This window comes from Thalia democratica, chromosome 9 (assembly GCF_965202585.1).
Source record: "Thalia democratica chromosome 9, ktThaDemo2.hap1.1, whole genome shotgun sequence".
NCBI classification, from domain to species: domain Eukaryota; kingdom Metazoa; phylum Chordata; class Thaliacea; order Salpida; family Salpidae; genus Thalia; species Thalia democratica.
Window position 1 is genome coordinate 17950521 of NC_139173.1, and position 17728 is coordinate 17968248.

The 17728-nt window shown below is 27.6% G+C and overlaps 1 protein-coding gene across 1 annotated transcript; it reads right to left on the bottom strand.

Moving 5' to 3' along the window:
- Window positions 1-309: 309 nt before the first annotated feature.
- Window positions 310-9868, bottom strand: LOC145843769 (uncharacterized). Its single transcript, XM_082950992.1, has 16 exons — window positions 9789-9868; window positions 8888-9070; window positions 7716-7893; window positions 7113-7291; window positions 6524-6790; window positions 6162-6328; window positions 5818-5956; window positions 5363-5554; window positions 4947-5120; window positions 4357-4541; window positions 3436-3662; window positions 2775-2985; window positions 2192-2327; window positions 1423-1603; window positions 772-980; window positions 310-580 (listed from the first exon to the last, which is right to left on the bottom strand). The coding sequence occupies exons 1-16, from the start codon at window positions 9847-9849 to the stop codon at window positions 543-545; spliced, it is 2727 nt and encodes a 908-aa protein (XP_082807118.1). The 5' UTR covers window positions 9850-9868; the 3' UTR covers window positions 310-542.
- Between the last annotated feature and the right edge of the window lie 7860 nt (window positions 9869-17728).

Below are 17728 nucleotides of genomic sequence, written 5' to 3' on the forward strand. Positions count from 1 at the left end.
TTATTGTTGCCTTGAATTAACTTTCATTGTTTACCTTACGATTGTGTTGAAAAAAACTTAATCTTTTATTGCTATGTAAACAACTGAGGAGTTACCACAAAATATATTTGGTTTGTATGAAACTTGATACGTTTGTACTTCGTACTACGAAAAACCTAAGTTTCAATGGCTTCTAACAGTTGTATTTTATATCATAATATAATATTAAATCATTTTTTACGTCTTTTTACAATAGTTTATTGAACAAAAAGCGAAAAAAAAAAAAAAAAACAAAAATTTTTGCTCAAAAATGTTTTGGTTCAATGACCTGGATAGCAAAAAGACCTCTCGGTCATCGAGTTGCATACCCAAACTTAATCAATATTATAATGAGCTAAAAATGAAAAAAATTTACTTTACTTTAGAAAATTAATTTTTTATATAATGAAACTTTGCTAGTTTGTTCTAACTTTGAAGTTTTATTACAAGTCAATTTATAAAAAGATTTAAAATTTATTATCGAAAACCAATATAGTTAAGCTTGATTGCAAACCAACGACCTCCTAATTTAGCTCTCCGTTCAAAGTATAGTGAAGAACTCCTGTAAAAAAAACATTGCAAGTTGTTTATATTTTAATTTCAAAACTCTACGAATATACTATTACTGTACAACTATAAAATTAATAATCAAAGGCCATTGCAAATCAGCTAATTAGAATTTAATTAAGTAAAAAGCATCACAAAAATTTGTTAGAGTGTTTAAAAACACATATATTAAACAGCCAAACAAACCAGCAACAGCTGTTTGGAAACCGGCGTTGTAGTCGGTAGCGACCTCGTTCGCCACATAGTCATCTCTCGAGTCCACATACCCACCACTCTCGTCCGGACCACCCACCAGGGCCCCGAACAAAATGTGCGGGTTGTCCTGGTCCGGATTGAGACCGGAGTTGAAGTCGCACTTTTGAAGCCCGCTAAGGTTTCTCCACGCCGGACACGAACTGTTAGTTGGTTTGTATGTAAGACACGTTTAAAGAGAAGTTTTATAAAATAAAGTGTTTAAAAAAGCAACGTTTATACAAAAGTTAATTTTGTTTAGTTATTTTACACATTTTATTTAGAAGTCAAAGTAGACAGAAACTGTTATACATTATGTACTTTATAGAGACTAAGTATTGCTTTATAGTGCTCAATATTATTTAATCATGACTACACAGTTTTAAATTAAATAAAAAAATAATTTAGAATTATTATTATTTTTGTTTTAATTAGAAATAACAATAGGTATATTTGAAATAAGTATACATTTATAGATATAACAAAACTGTAACTTTATTTACTTAGTTATTAAATTATACAGCTTATTACCTAGCTATAAATAACAAAAAAAAGAAGTATTTATAGCTTACATTTTAGGAAACTACATCATTCTTTACAACAAACCTCGCCCTGTGATGCGGTCTTTTAGGTGGATTTTGCCCAAAACCGACAACGTAACTACTTTGAATTTCATTGTCTCCGAGCAGATAGTTGATCTGGTGTTTGGCGTACCTCAGGAATCCCTGCCTGTTCTGAAGAGGAGGAGATATTTTCCCTGCAACTGCCGCGATGGCTGCGTAGTTTGCTGTTCGAAGTGATATAGTAATGTTTTGTGAAGAAAAAAATTTAATACTTTTTTGCTTTTATTATATTTTTTGTTTTGAAACTCGTGCTATCTAATATCTGCAGATAAAAAGTTGAAAGATTCATATTGTACAAACACAAATTATAAATTTTATGTATGATGACTAGTTTCATTTAAATGTTGAAAAAATTTACGAAATATAGTATTCGGTAGAACAATATATACTTATTTTCAGCTAAAATTTTAGATTTGTTTGTATTTTATTCTAAGATGAGTAAAAAAAGTATAATAACTGAACGCTACTACAAAAAAAAATGTAACAATAAATTTAGAATATTAACTGTTGTTTTATACTAATAAATGTTTTACAAGTAAAGTTAGTTTGATTAAAAACAAAGCTAATTTGAATAAAATACTATAACCTTTTCGTTTTAAATAATAAATTTAGGAATACTACTTAAATTTGTACTAGTTTTAGTTTGAAAACAAGTATTTTTTTAGAAGACATACGATGATAAGATTTATGAAAATGAATGTGTTTTTGATTAACGATACATATTAAAATAAGCTGTATTTATTTTATTATACCTGCGTATCTATTAGGACCCCATCTACTCTTCCACGTTAGACCCATTGGAGTGGTTTTAGTCGATATTGCCAGGTCTATGAAGTTTTGGACATCTTCCCTGTATTTACTTTTGCCAGTCATTGAGGCCATAAGCACCTTTGAAGTATTAATAATTTTCTAAACAGCTTTTGAAATCATTAACTATTAAAAACATACATTATTTATTCTTAATTATTTTTATGAAGTAAAGCTATGTTATATACTGTAATTTTACTGTACCTCAATTTGCAATTGTTGTTAAAATGTTATCAGGTTTAAAGTTTTCGCAGTCTATTTTAAAGAATATTTGGTTATAGAATTTTATTCATTTAGAACATTTTTAATTAATATTTGGTTTTAGACTTAAATTTTACTACATGAGAAAGTCATATTTAGTGTCAAAAAAATTTAAACCTCCTGAATATAAATGATTAGTTGAAAAAATATTAATGTGGCAAATAATAGTATAAATATTACGTGTAATTTAGCATTTCATCTAGAATTATTTAAAACTCTATTGCATTTTCAAAATGTCGAAAAGTAGTGTAGTATCTAAACACCCACCTGAACACCAGCTACTTTGTTGTCCCAGGAAAATTCCGACGGTGTGTTGCCGCCACCTAACGAATCGTAAGCACTTTCAATTTTATTAAGGTACATATTGTTGTTCGTTGCCTTGAACAACCAGGCTAGACCCCACAAAAGTTCATCGTCGAACCCACTCCAAGACTTGTAGTAACTTGATACCCCTGGAACTGAATGATGGTAATTCTTCCTGTTTAATTAGAAATAAAAGTCTTTTAGAGGTTACTTTTTTTCTCGCTGGATCTCTTAGTAATGAATTATAGAAATAATTAATTTTTATTTGATTAATTAACTTTTTTATTTATAAATAAATTTATATCTTAACAAGCTCTACTTTATTAACGCATCTTTTACTGCTTTAATACTACTTTAAAAACTTAAGTTCAATCAAAATTTATTACATTAACACAACTAATTTTTTATTGTATGTATTTTTCAATCAATTTGAAAACTTTCGTCGAGTACAAAATATTCTTATCAGGAAGTTCAAACATCTAAGGTTACTTGATTAAATTAATACTTTATAATTTGAACATCTACATCGTTTTAAATTACATTAAAAAGGAACCTGACTGAGATTATTTATTAATATTAAAAGCTTACTGACAGAAAAAAAAATATCAACAATCCAATTAAATACCTGTATGTATCGGCAAACACGTACAGTTCTTCCGCGTGTCTAATCAGCAGATCCGAGTATGCAGGATCCTCATTCCTGAAAAGTACTGAGGCTGCGCTCAACGCTGCTGACGTTTCAGCAGCCAGTTCGGTTCCTGGGTTGTTCTGGTCAATTTTGTACAGCCTCCTCATCTGCGGAGCTTCCTCAGGTCGTTCCCATCTTCCATGATCCTCGCTTGCGTCCATTACCTGTCAATATAAAAATTTAAAATATGTAAGTCTTTTTTTTTAAGAAGTTTAATAAGTTTTTTATGTATGTTTTTTTATCTTGTTGTTTCACTAAAGCTGATAAATACGTAATAAAATCTTAATATTTGTATTCCGTTTTTTCTTAATTAATAATTTTAGCATTTATATAATTGTTGCAATACTAAACTACAACTCATCATTAAAATTAAAAAACACTTAAAGTAAGTTTGTACTGTTCTTTATTTTTTTAATGACAACTACTCTGAGTTGTAACGGTTTACGTATATGTTGTTCTATTCAAAGTTTAAAATCAAAATAAACTTAACTTTTATTGCAAAAATAAAATGTTATAAATGTAAATATATGAAAAATAACCTTATAAATTATCTATATATCTATTCTGTTTATTGACTTGTTTAAACGCTCAAAAAGTTTGGTCTAAGGACCTGGTGTACAAAGAAACCTTTCGGTTATCGAGTCGTACACCGCTATACTGCTTTGTTATAAAAACTAATAAAAAATATTTAAAACTAAATCTATAAGACATGATAACTGTATAGTAAGTTTCTGTAGTAGCACAAACAAAACTAAAAAGAGTTCAATTAAGGTAACTTAAACTATCACTAACTCAAATTATTTTATATATTACTTAAAAATAGTTTTAAAATAAACTTAAGTATTAAGTAAAACTAACTTGAGCGTACAGTTCAAATTTAGTTGGGTGAGCTGCGATAAAGTAGTCAGTTGCCCACTTTATCATTTCCAATCCTCTCGTAAATTCCCCAGCTTGCTTGTATGCATCTTCAAACTCGATCATTCCCCAAGCAACTGTAGTAACAGTGAAAGCCATAGGAAATCCAAACTTCACATTGTCTCCCGCTGTTACAAATGTTTTTTAAGTTTATCTTTTGCACTAGTATTATAAGCTTATTTAAAATGTAGTTGTACTTATAACTTTCTGTACTAACGAAATATTATTGAAAAAATGTCTTGTTTATTTTACAAAATAAGTGTTTTCTGAATGATGAAATGGTTTAATTATCTCAAATTTATATTTACTGACGTATAAATATTCTGACTGTAAAACTTAGTTGCTCACTTTAAAAAATACACCATAATCTCCACATACTTTTATAAATACTTTTTTAAATTTTAAGTGAATTTTTAGCTCAAAGTCTTTTTTATAGTTACCTTAAAAAATCTAAAAAAAGTTATAGTTTAAATTTTTTTTGTGATTACATAAAAAAAATTTAGTCTAATAAATATGTCCAATTAAAAATTAACCGTCATAGTACCCCTTGCTGAGATCAATACCAACATCGCATCCGTCTTTCAGTCCTGAATCTCCTCTGAAACCTATTCTGGTGTCAGGTAATATTTTTCCGGATCTCTGAGCTTCGTAAAAAAGTAGGGAGTAGTGAAGGACTTGATTGTAGTCGTATTTCAATTTGTTGAGGTCTGATTATTTATTTTTTGTTATTTACCAAAGAAATTTGTAAGTTCTCTAGAAAAGAAAACTATGTATTGAGGTGTTAAGGATGTTTAGTGTAGGCATAAAAATTCTAAACGTTATAAAGTTCTTCTTATATAATTTTTTTTTCTAATCAAGTTTTATAAACGGATCACAAAAAACAACGAAATATACAAACAATTAAAAAATATACTTTTTGTTAAAAACTTGAATATAAACAAAAACAAACAAGATGTTTCAAGTTGGGTATACCCTGAGGTGTCAGTTTGCCTGGAGAAGGAGGGAAGTTGAGACGAGGGTCCAGAACATCTGTTGCCAGGGACAACAGGTTCTGAAGTTGTTAGGGAGTTGTCAGGACTTGATGTTGTTGCAGTTGTTCCCATGTTAGGGGAAGCTCCGTTGTTGCAAAAAGTTACTTTGCCTGACATGAATTATATTCAATATGTAAAGTGCTCTTTATTCTTTTAACTTTGTTGTTATTCTTTTTATCACTTGAAGCGTAAGCCTTAGATCTAAGTATACTTCTTAAAAATTTATAAAAATGAAAATAACAATTGTTTATGCATTTTTGGATGATTTTGAGTTAAAAACTATTAAGCTGTTCAGTTATTTTATTAGCTTCATGATTTTTTTTATAAACTTTGAAATACAACTCTGTATAACATTAATATTAAAATAACTTACATGAAGGCGCAGAGCTTTCATCATGTTTTAAAATCATCAAAATTTGCAATAGAGTTTGTTGGTTGACGTTAAAACTTTTTGGTTTCAAAATCCAAACCATTCCGTCTGAAAACGGTCCTTCTGCGTTAGCTATGAATGTCTGCAAAAGTTTTAATTTTTATTACCTTTTAGGTAAAAACAGTTTTCTCACTTTTCGAGATCACACACACATTTTAATGACAATAAGTGTTGAAAAACAAGCACTATTTTCCAGCTCTAATTAGTTTTAACTGTTTTGTTAAAACAATATACAGCAAGTTTAAAATCATAAGTACAACGTAGAACCAAAGTTTTTTTTATTTTACTTCGATCTCGTTAATAGGAGTCTCAAACTCGAGCTTCATGATCCAGTTGTTTATTTCGTTGGCATTTTTGAAAACTTGCGCTCTGGCTGAATATTTTTGGACTCCGTTTTCCTCCCAACCACTGTTCAGGATGATGTAGCCCGGCTTGTCTCCATCGTTTGATAAAACTGTGAAGTTTTGGAAAAAAATTGAGCCTAGTTTTGTATAACAACTATTTTATTTAATTTTTTTTAAAGACGTTGTTTGCGCTTAAAAGCGAAATTAAAAGTTAATAACTTACTATATTTTTGTGCGTTAAAACAAACATTTTTTTAAAGCTTTTAAAACATCAAACAAGCTTATCAAAAAAAAACAACTCTTACTTTCGCAGCCAGACGGAACAACGGGCTGTTTTGTAGTGGTAGTCGGTTCTGTTTCAGGCTTTTTAGTTGTTGTAGTTTTTTGAGTCTGCTTAGTTGTAGTAGGTTTTGGAGTCTGCTTAGTTGTAGTAGGTTTTGGTGTCGGTTTAGCCGTAGTAGATCTTGTGACAGGTGAAGATGTTGGTTTTGGAGTTGGTCGAACTGTGACTTCATCTAAAATGCAGTTGACATCCGATGCTGACACTTTTTCATTATAAAACCCAACCAACGCTGTGAAAAGTAAGTTTTTTAGTTAAAAAAGTATTCAAGTCCAAGCTTTAATTTTCAAATACAAAAGTTAAATGTTCATTAAAATGTTTAAAAAATTTATTTAAGAATGATAGAAAGACCTAGAAATACTTCGAAAGTCAATTAGTTGTACTACTAAAGACATTTCGTGTTTATCCTAAGATTCGTAACAATTCAGCAAAATAGTATCGTTTAGAAAATTTTGTAAATAAGTTATGGAAACTTTTTTTGTCTTATAAGCTTAAGTAGTAGTTCTACTGTATAATTATATTAATTTAAATATAAAAAAGAAATAAAAAGTAACCTGTAAAAAGAGATGGGTTGAGCCGTTTGTTGCTTTTTAGTTGGATGTAGAAAGAGTACACATCCATGGAAGAGATGTCCTTATTGTGATCTTTGCTGTTGACAACTAGTATCCTCGAATTTTCAGCCCTGGTAACATCGACTTGACCGGCAGAAAATGTTACATCTTGGGGGAATGCCCTAAAAGCCAAAGATTGTTGTAATTTGTTTTAGTAGGTAGTCTTTTTGTGTTTATGTAAAAAGTGTAAAATCAAGTGTTCTTAACCAAAGTCAACTAAATCAGTATTAAATCAATTATATTTAAGCACTTACATTCTTTTATGAAATAACTAGTTTCAACGTTTCACAAAAAAATATTAATTATAAACTTAAATTGGTTAACTGATGGCTGTAGAGACGCCTTATCAGCTTTGGAAGCATCGTAATTATATAAAAAAAAGATAAATTTAGAACTTTTGAACAATTACAATGAGCTTTTTAAATGTGAGTATGTTATCTCTAGTGATAATGGTATCTTTTAGTTTTATTAAGTAAACTAGATAATTTTTTGTTTCAAAACAAAATTTAAAAAAAAAGTATCTTTATTGATCAGAATAATTTATACCTTGGAAAGACTAGTGCGATGGTAAATCCGTTATCAACAACTTTTTTTGGTCTCAATTGCAATCTTATGAAGGCTCCATTGGGTGAGATTTCAACAACACCGAAAGATGCTTGGCTGAAATCAGGATATTTGCACACTTCAGCTTGCGAAGATTTTGCGTTAACAACTGGTCTTCTTCCTAAAAATTTTGAATTTTGATTAATTAAAATATAATACTTGTTCAAGCTGTGTGTTGTAGAAATATTTTTGATTTTTTGGTTGAAGTAAGTTGATCTTTAAAAGTAAATTTCAAATAATTCTTTGATGTTAGTATGCTTATAAAAAAATAAAACATCGTAGCATTTCTGTTAACATGTAGCGATGAGCAAGATATACTATTTTTATTTTTTACAAAATTAAAACCTTTAAGAAATACATTTTAACGTGACTTTTTGTCATAAGACATACACAGCTTAAAAAAATACAAGAAAAATAATGATTCATAAAACGTGCGTATTTAGGAAATTACAGCGTTGTGTGACACATTGAAAAGTTTTAAACTTTTTAAAAAATACAATCCTTTTTAAGATTTAACAAAAAATATTTTATTTTAACTTAAATAATAATAACTTGAATCATTTCATTTATATATATATGAGAACAACTAAATTGTTAATTAAATATATTTTCTTAATTTAATGTTCGTCAAGTTTCAATTTTTTCTATATTTATAGCACTGTTTTAAATATCTTAAAACAAGTTGAGTTATAATTTAGTTTTTTTTTCCGCAAAGGGTAAACCTTTATAAAATTATAAGTAGGTTTAAGTTTCTTTTCTTCAGATAACTTTTAGAAGAAAGGGAGTTCACATAAAATAATAATGTTAGAGGTAAATAAAAAAATCTCTTTGCAGAGTTAACTTCTTTTTAAAGTTATACAACAACTTTTTTTGCACCTTTGAAAACAATACTGTAATAAAATGCTTCTTAATCATATACTTTAAGGTTTTTATTAAAAAATCAGTTCTTTTTTAACAAGTTAACCTCACTTAGATGAAATTAATCTTTTATTTGTTGTAAAAACTAATAGCGAAAAATATAATTTCAAGCTCAAAATTAGTACAACTAAAAAGAGTACTCTTCTGTAAGCAAGTTTTTTTTTTAATTTAAACTATAAAAATAACAGTTTACTAACTGCAAGCAAATCTTTCCCCGACCCACTTACAACCAGAAGGGTCACAGCGACACGTAGCGGTCGAACCCGAACTTTTGACAAATCCCGGATTGCAGGAGAAGTAACACTTACTGTTTTCCTTGGATCTCCAACAATTCAACAGCTTTCCGTTAGACGGTGCTCGCAATTTTGGACAACTCCGGTCTATAAAAAATTGTTAAACTTAAATTCTAAAATGATAAAATGTTTTTTTTTTAGTAAATAATTCATAAAGCAGTTTAAGTTAACATTGTAGTTCGGTCGTAACTAAACTGTTGTGTTTAAAATGAAGTTTATAGCATGCCATTCATAGTTTGCAAACTGTACAATTAACTGTAGAAAATTAGTATGTACAATATTGGAACTAGTCTTAAAAAGTAAAATAGCCTAAAATCATTACATTAAACTTGGTCGTTTTAATTATATATCATTTATTAATTGATTAATTAGTTTATACTTTCGTTTTCTACAAAGTACATGCAGTTTACCTCAGTAAAAATAGTTTAGAAGTTTTTCAATAAGTTTTATTGTTACTATTAAGCTTTAACTTAAGGTTTAAAGTTTAAATAAAAATAAAAATAAATTGTACTTTTTAATATTAATCCATAATGATGTATATAAACAGTTGTTGATAAAAAAGTTTAATTTAAGACGTTTTTTTAAGAAAACTTGAAACTGAAAAAAGTATTATTTGTTTGGAATATTCAAATAAGCAGTACATTGTTTTAAAATTGTGAAATAGGTACTACACAGCACTAAATTAAAAAAGAAAAGCTACAAAATTTTATGATTTTTAGCTTATTTACATCTCATTTTTGTATGTTTCAAGTACGCTTTTTTGAATATCTTTTTTTTCATAAATGACAAAACAAAATTAACTAACCAGAATGAACTCCATTGTAGTATAAAAAACTCAAAACAAGGCAAAAACTAAATTTATACATTGTTCTTGACTACTTTATTTTTTCTGTGCTTGTAATCGCTTTACACAAGCTTTATACCAGTGATGACGTAATAACAGAGAGTCAAGTGAAAAAATTATCACCACTAAAATTTAAAAGAAAGCAAAATTTTACGTATAATTTCACGATATATTAGTCATTATTTTCAATATCCAAAAAAGGTAAGTTTTTTAAATTTTTTTTTTCCTTTCCGGTGTGTTTTGTTTTCCAAGAAAAGTAAACATGTTAAACCAGTAACAAAAACTTTGAAAAAAAAAAAATTGAGTTGTTTTTTCTTAATTTATTTTCTGATTTCAAAATTATATAGATTTTAAAAGCAATACAAAAAGAAATATTACTAAAAAAATAATGAAAAAGTTTAATTTAAGAAATTATATTCTTTAAACCATTTTAATAGACTAACTTTGTCACGTTTTTTGTTTAGCACTAAATACTTTAAGGTATAAAGAAATTCTAACCTTGGTGATTTATTTCTTTTGCTCAAACGACCAAGCAATTATAAGCGACTCGTTTTCTGTTGCAGCATGGTTCTTTTCTTAAAGACTTTAGTCAGCTGTAATTAAAAGATTTTTTTGCGTGCCAGACTTGTTTAAAAATTTATTTGCATATTTTTTGTAAACTATGCTGTAGAATTAAAAATAGTTCTTAAAAATAAAATTTGTAATTAAATGATCATTTAATCAGCACTACTGTGTACTAATATTGAATTAAAAGCTCAATTGAAAATATCAACTAAAAAAAATTTACATTTTGTTTCTTTTGCACAAGTTGCTTTTAAACTGAAAATCACGTTGCGTGCCATAAATTACTGTTTGGCAGGTCCAATCCGTCCCACAAGTCGCACTTTACCCTATCTAGCCTTGAGCCTTCAAGCGTCAAAATAAAGTCTATTGTGCACCACTATGGTAAGCTTCTATTACATGTAGTATTTTTCTTGCGAGTTTAGTCCAAGATGTGTAAGCGTTTCAAAGTCAAGAATATTGACGCCACTATTATTGCATTAAATATTACATCAGTTTACATCAATTGAATGTATAGTTCAGCTTTTCATTTTAGCGAGTTTGAAAATTGATTTAAGCAATGTTTTTGGTAGTACCAGAACTTTACATATTTTATCAAAAAACTTAATTTGATTTATCAGATCAAACCAATTTCATAACTTAATAATTTTTTGGTAAATAAAAACAAATTGTACAGTAATCTTCCTTTATTCTACCAACATATGTTTCTGTGTGTCAACGAATCAACACACTTCAAGTGGGTTCTGTAAAAAACTAATTACTGTAATGAAAGAATAGAAGCATAGAATAATATGGGTTTACACATGTTTTTCATTAAAATAAAATAATTTCTACAGATAATAGTTAATAATAAGTAAAATACTTAATATTAAATCCCACTGTTATAAAACTATATAATATTTGTAATTATTAATATGTAATAATTTTTGCAATTTCTGTTGTATGTCTTTTATCATTATTGATAAGAAGATTCAGTATTCCAATTATTTCTTTGAAACTGTTTTCTGTAGACCCCACGTACTGTATGGTTGCTTTAATGACATTACTGTTGCTCTACAGATTATATTACAATTTTAGCATTGGTAGTTTAAAGAGCAGGGTACTTTACAGCATTTGCACAGTTTATCTTTTATGCTTCTTTTGTAACTTTGTGATAGTTTTTGTTTGAAACGTTACTTGTGCAACAAAACTTGTATATAAAAATGAAAAAGTAAAACTTATAAGTAAAATGAATTTGTATTATAAGAGGTGACGGGCTAGGGAAAGTAAGTACACAGTTATGTCACAAAACAACTAGCTTAGTCAGGCAATAAAAATATTATAATGATTGAAAACAATGCGATTCAAATTGAAGATAGTTTAAATAGTTATCATTAAATTATACATAAGTTTTTTTACTCCTTCAATAACTGAACGCCGAGAGCGGGTTTTATGTTGCTTTAGTCTGGTATTTTTATTTTCAATTGACAGCCTTTGACTGCATTAAAAACTATTAAAACTAAAAACTTAAAGCGTTGTTTCACATAAGCAAGTTGTACGGACTCAAAATAAAAAGTAACAATACTTATTTTATAATATGATAATTTATTACTTCGATAACTTATACAAAATATAAGAGACTTCTAATATTCAAAGTTATATCAATATAAAGACTCAAAATTGTAACAAGCATTAAAATAGTTAAACTAATGTACAAATGTATCATTTCATCACATTAAACAGTTTTAATATCTAAAGTACGATGGAGGTCATACAACAGTTCAACTTTTACTTTCTAAACTTTAACCAATTGGTGTTATAATTTAATTAGTGCCCTATCGATCAATTTTTAACCAATCTTCAATATATTTTTCTTTTTTTTTAGTTGGAAGACTTTTAAGAATAGCTTCATAGCTAGGCTCTGCCTTCTGCACTTCAACATTTTGAATGACTGTTGTTGTTAGTTGCTGTCCTGTTTCAGGAAGAGCAGAATTATTTTCAACAATTGCTTGAACAACGTCACTGCTAATGCTTTTTATGTTAGAATGCAGTTTACTATTTGAAACTAAAGTTTTGTCCTTTAAGCTGCAATTCAGCTCCTTTGATTGGTCTATAAGTTTTTTGGAAGCTCTCATTTTCTTAGAAGAATGTTCTGTTATCACAGTTGACGATCTTTTAGTCTTAACTTTAAGGATTACTTGATTCGTCACACATGAAAGCTCATCTGAATTCCATTCACTACAAATTTGGTCGGAGTACAAAGTCTTCTCAATTGATTTTCTTAAATCAGAAGACCTATTTTTTTTATTATGTTCTGGTAAATGTTCATCACAAAACCCAACATAGTAACTTTTTCTATCATATACGTATTCCACTAACAATCCTCTGAGTTGAGCACAAGTGACATGCATGCTTTTAGTACATTCCTTACTTATACACGTGATACGAACTCCATAATCAGCACAAATTTTACACTTTCCTTCATCTGTACATATATAGCATTCATTTTGATTTATATGTTCTGGAACATTGGCAAAACTAATTTCTTCCCTCAGTTCATTATTTTCAAAAGATACTTCCTTGATATACAGAGCGCAGACGATGTGGCACCAACCTGTATTTTTCCTTTTGCGTTTTATAGCACCTCCTACCAGCGGGCACATTCGGCAACTTACACTTTTAGGTGGCCAACTATACTGGCACGATTGGCAAGTCCACTCACCGTTTGGCCCCAACCGGATGCCGTAACAGGCCTGATGTGCTGTCAGTTGACATCCCCGTCCGCTGCATGTGTGAAATTTGTTGTTTTTTCGGGATTTTTCTTCCAGGCACACGTGGCAACCTTCAAACCTCTTTGCCATTTATAAACTTTATGTTGTAATTTAGATTTAACAACTGTAATTTATATTTAGAAAATTAATATGTTGGAGTTGATAAAGAGTCTAGTTAGTTTAGTAAATAATCTTACTTTTTAATTGATTAAAGATTTTTTTAAATATTATCAATACATGTAATGTCTACATCGTTTAACTTTAAACATGGCAATAAGATTATTTACTGTAGTCATTAAAGGGGATTTCAGAACTATTGAATGTCGTTTTTTTTAAATATATTACAGTTCATGATCAATATTGTATTCAAGGAAACAATTATTGAATTGACAATATTAAATTACTCAATTTTGAAAACTTATCTGTTTTAAAGTAAATTTTACTTCAACAAGAACGTTAAATATAAATATAAAGACCTAAAGTAAGAAAAATTTATAAATAAGTTTTTAGTTAAGTTCTATTTTTACTGGTATATTTATCAACTAATTTTTCAGTGTTTTATTTACAAATTAACAAGTATATCTAGTTTTCAAAACTAAGGTTTTATTACTTCTTTTAAACATTTGTGCTTATTAAAATTATTTATATGTTTCAACGTATACAACTTAAAAAAAAGACTTTGATAACTTTCTACATAAGCAATAATACTTAAAGAAAAACACAAAACAAAAAATTATGTTAACAAAATATTAGTTTCTTATTTATCAAGCTTTGAGAAAACCGTTTTTTTGTAATTCATAGTTAGTTGTTTCGAAAATATATTACCACTTAACTTTTAGCAATGAACATCTAAGTTTGTAAGAACTTTATTTATCAAAAAAAATCGAAAACTTTACTTGGTATTTTACAAAAATTTATTGTTTTTTTGTTTGTTAGCTAATAAAACTTTATAATTGTTGTCATTACAAAAAGGTAATTGAAACATTTACAGCTGTTAATAGACTCTATTTTACTTAATAAAACAATGAAGTATAAATTCAACATCCCGAATTTATGATAAAGTTGACATGTTTTCAAATTTAATATTTTTCTTTAAGATTTTTTAATCTAATTTATATAAAACTAAATACTAATAAACTAAAACTTAATAAGTAACAAAGTCTCAGTCTGATGAGGGCTTGGGGTCTGATATTCTAAGTGGCAATTAGCAAAATATGTCGTTAACTTAAGCTTAAAGATTTTTGTCAATTTTTACAACTGAAAATGCTTAACACAGGTAAAAATAATTTTATATAAGCTAACTCTAGACAAGGGGTGTGCAACTTTTTATGTTAAAAGAGCCACCTTAAAATAATTATAGCATTGGCAGGCCATAGTACTTTTTATAAGTATTTTTAAGTATAAACATAAGAGCAAATAGGTAAATAAAAAAAACGGGAGGCAGTTAACTCACAAGCCAAATAAACAGTATACTTGTAAACTTTCATTATAAAAAAGTTTTAACTCGCACCTATTGAATAAGTATTCCTTAACTAAAAATCACGTTTAAAGTTTTTTGAACTTTTCGAACCTCAGCTCTAAACAGTCATGTAATTATCTCTTCACGGTTTTTAATAAAAAATTCTTCATTACTTCCAAGTTATCAGTTTTATGTGCTTATAAAGTAAAAAAAAAACTATTAACAATACAAAACTCTCGTAAGTTTTCAGAAACTAACTTTAAATTGTTTAATTGTTTTAAAGCTAGATAAGTGAATTGTTTTTTTCTGATTTGATTTGTTATAAATTTTCTAGACATAAGTTTTTAAAGTAGTCTTATTGATTTATCATTTGATCACTAGATAGACATTAACTTTAAAACTTTAATTTTGGTTTTTGGCTGAAAAAGCTATTTAATTAATGAGTTAACAATAACCTTTATTAAAAGTATTTTACTTAAAAGAAACTGTACTAACTCATTTTTTTCAGAAAACAAAGTAAAAAAAACTTTATGTTTATTTTTGAAGCTTTTGACAAAATTATAAAGACAAATATTTAGGTTTAGAAATTAACAATTTGTATATATTTTTTGTTCAACAAAAAAAATTAGTTTATTGAACACCAAAACAATAATATATCATAACAAAGAAAGTCATTAATAAATATGGTCAAAAAGTCTGGTGTACAAAAAAACCTCTCGGTCATCGAGCTGCACAAAACTTATCTACATCAACTGTTTTGTGGTATTAAAAGGTTTTTTTTTCAATCAAAAAACTTAAACTTAGTAAGGAAAAACGACTTAAAAACTATTAAAAAATAAAATAAAATACGACGATGATTGAAACTTGAAAAATGGTATTAAATGTAGGATAATTGTCTGCTTAAAATATAAACTCTGGCTGGTATACTATATTAGCTTGTTATAATCAAAAAAATACATAGAACATAATAAATTAAAAACTATGTACGGCTCCAAGGAATATCAATTTTTACACTTTAAAGAAATGTCTAGAAAACGTAAAATTGCTTAATTTAATATTTAGCACTTAGAAAATACGAAAACTAACAAAAACTAAACCCAGTCAGTTAGTTTTAAAACTCTCCCGATTCTTGAGTTAACTTTTGTAGTTGAAGTTTTATTGGCTACAACAATTAAGCTTTTCAGTTTGAATAATATAATGAAATACAGATCTTAGTCAGAAAGAAAAAAAACCCTTGAAGTTTTCTTTCAAAACTTAGACACATTTTATATTGATAAAAATCCTGTTAAAACATATACAATCATAGACCAAAGTTGTCAATTTATAAACACATATTAAAAAAACACACATTTTAAAAAGTTCTATTTTTGCTAATGTGAACTTTAACTTGTAAGTATTTATTTTTAGGTTTTTTAAAACAACTAACAACTAACTTTGTTGAAGTATATTTGACAAGTCAATTTAAATAAAAATCTATAAAAACATTTTTTTATAGTGATAACAGTTTAATTTACAATGAATAGTTACTCCTATCAAGTTATGTAGCATTGGTTTATCATTTATGTTCATTATGAATCAAAAAACAGGGTAGGCAATTTTAAAAGTTAATAAATTTTGAAAAACTTTTTTTATGTGTATACGTTTTTTAGTTTACGTAAAAATTATTTTTTTTGATAGATTTTTATTATTGATATAAGGAGAATTTTGTACAGCTAACACATTTTATCATTTAATTAATGTTCTAGAATATAGATAGTAAGGTATCATCGGCGAAATTTAAAACTCTTAGCTGGTATAGTTTTGTAAGTCATAAACTTGTAATAATACAGTAGAGTTCGTTTGTGTTTATTGAACGACAAAAAACACTTAAAACATTTAGTTCTATGACCTAGTGTACAAAAACATCTCGGTTATCGAATCGCACACCACGGATACCTTCTAACGTCTTATCCTAAGACTGAACCTTATGGTATTCCTGCTTCAATTTTTTCACATGTCGATTCACATCCACAAAAATTAACGAACTTTTTCCTTTCAGCTAAATCGATTGAATAAATAAATATATATTACCTCTTATGCCAGAGCATTCTAATTTGTTTAGCAATATCCATCTACAAAGCATTGTCAAAGGATTTACATAAATCAAGTGAAACCGCAAATAATGTTTTTTTCCTTATCCAATCTATTCAGACTCCTTCTACAAACTCAGACTAAGCCAAAGAAAAAAGTATCATAAAGCTCTTTTTTCATTAGTTAGGAACTCTAATCAGAAATATTCTGACAAATAATTGTATTTCAATTGAAGCCACCTAATAAAATCATTGGTAGCTAAGAGAGCTAAGGAGTAACAACTTGGGATATAAAAGTGATTTAGGACAATTAAATTTTACAAAAACCAAGCATGTTTTTGAAATTTGTTCTTCTGATGAAGTTTAATGTTGTTCGAGTATTAGTTATATGTGTGATCAGTGAAGACGCGATTTTAAGTTTTTTAAGTGTGGTAGAACGTACTTTTTTTTTAAAGAGCATTTAGTACATTTTAATAATACAATTTATAAAACGATGTTGAAATTTGTTAAATTTTGTTTGTATATTTTTTATATACTTTCAGTATATCATGAACTATAAGATTCTAAACTTGTAAAGCTGATAACAAGGATAATATCAAAAAGAAAATATATGTTGAAAACTGTGCGGGAAACTGATTTTACAAAACTTATTTAAAAAACAGTGTAAAGTGTAAGAAAATCGCTATCATTTTTTTAAATAAATGAAAGTAATTAAAGATTAACAAAATGGAATTTAACAGTTTTTGGTAAAGTATCTAGTTTAGAAGTATTATTTCAATTATTTACGTGAATTATCATTTTTATTTCAAAACCTTATGCAAAGAAGCAAGTGTTTACTTTTGCAAATAGGCTCTTAATAATTACAAGTTTAAAATGATATCATAGTGAATTTATATCTTAAACTATTTACAGCTTGTTTCAAGATATTTCCAACTTTTTTGTGCAACCCTTTATCAAATGTTTAAATTTTCCAAATTTAACATATAATAAGTTATTAAGTAAGCACAGGCCTTTGGTTAACCGTACTACTATTTTCAATTACTTAATTTTTTAAGGACATTT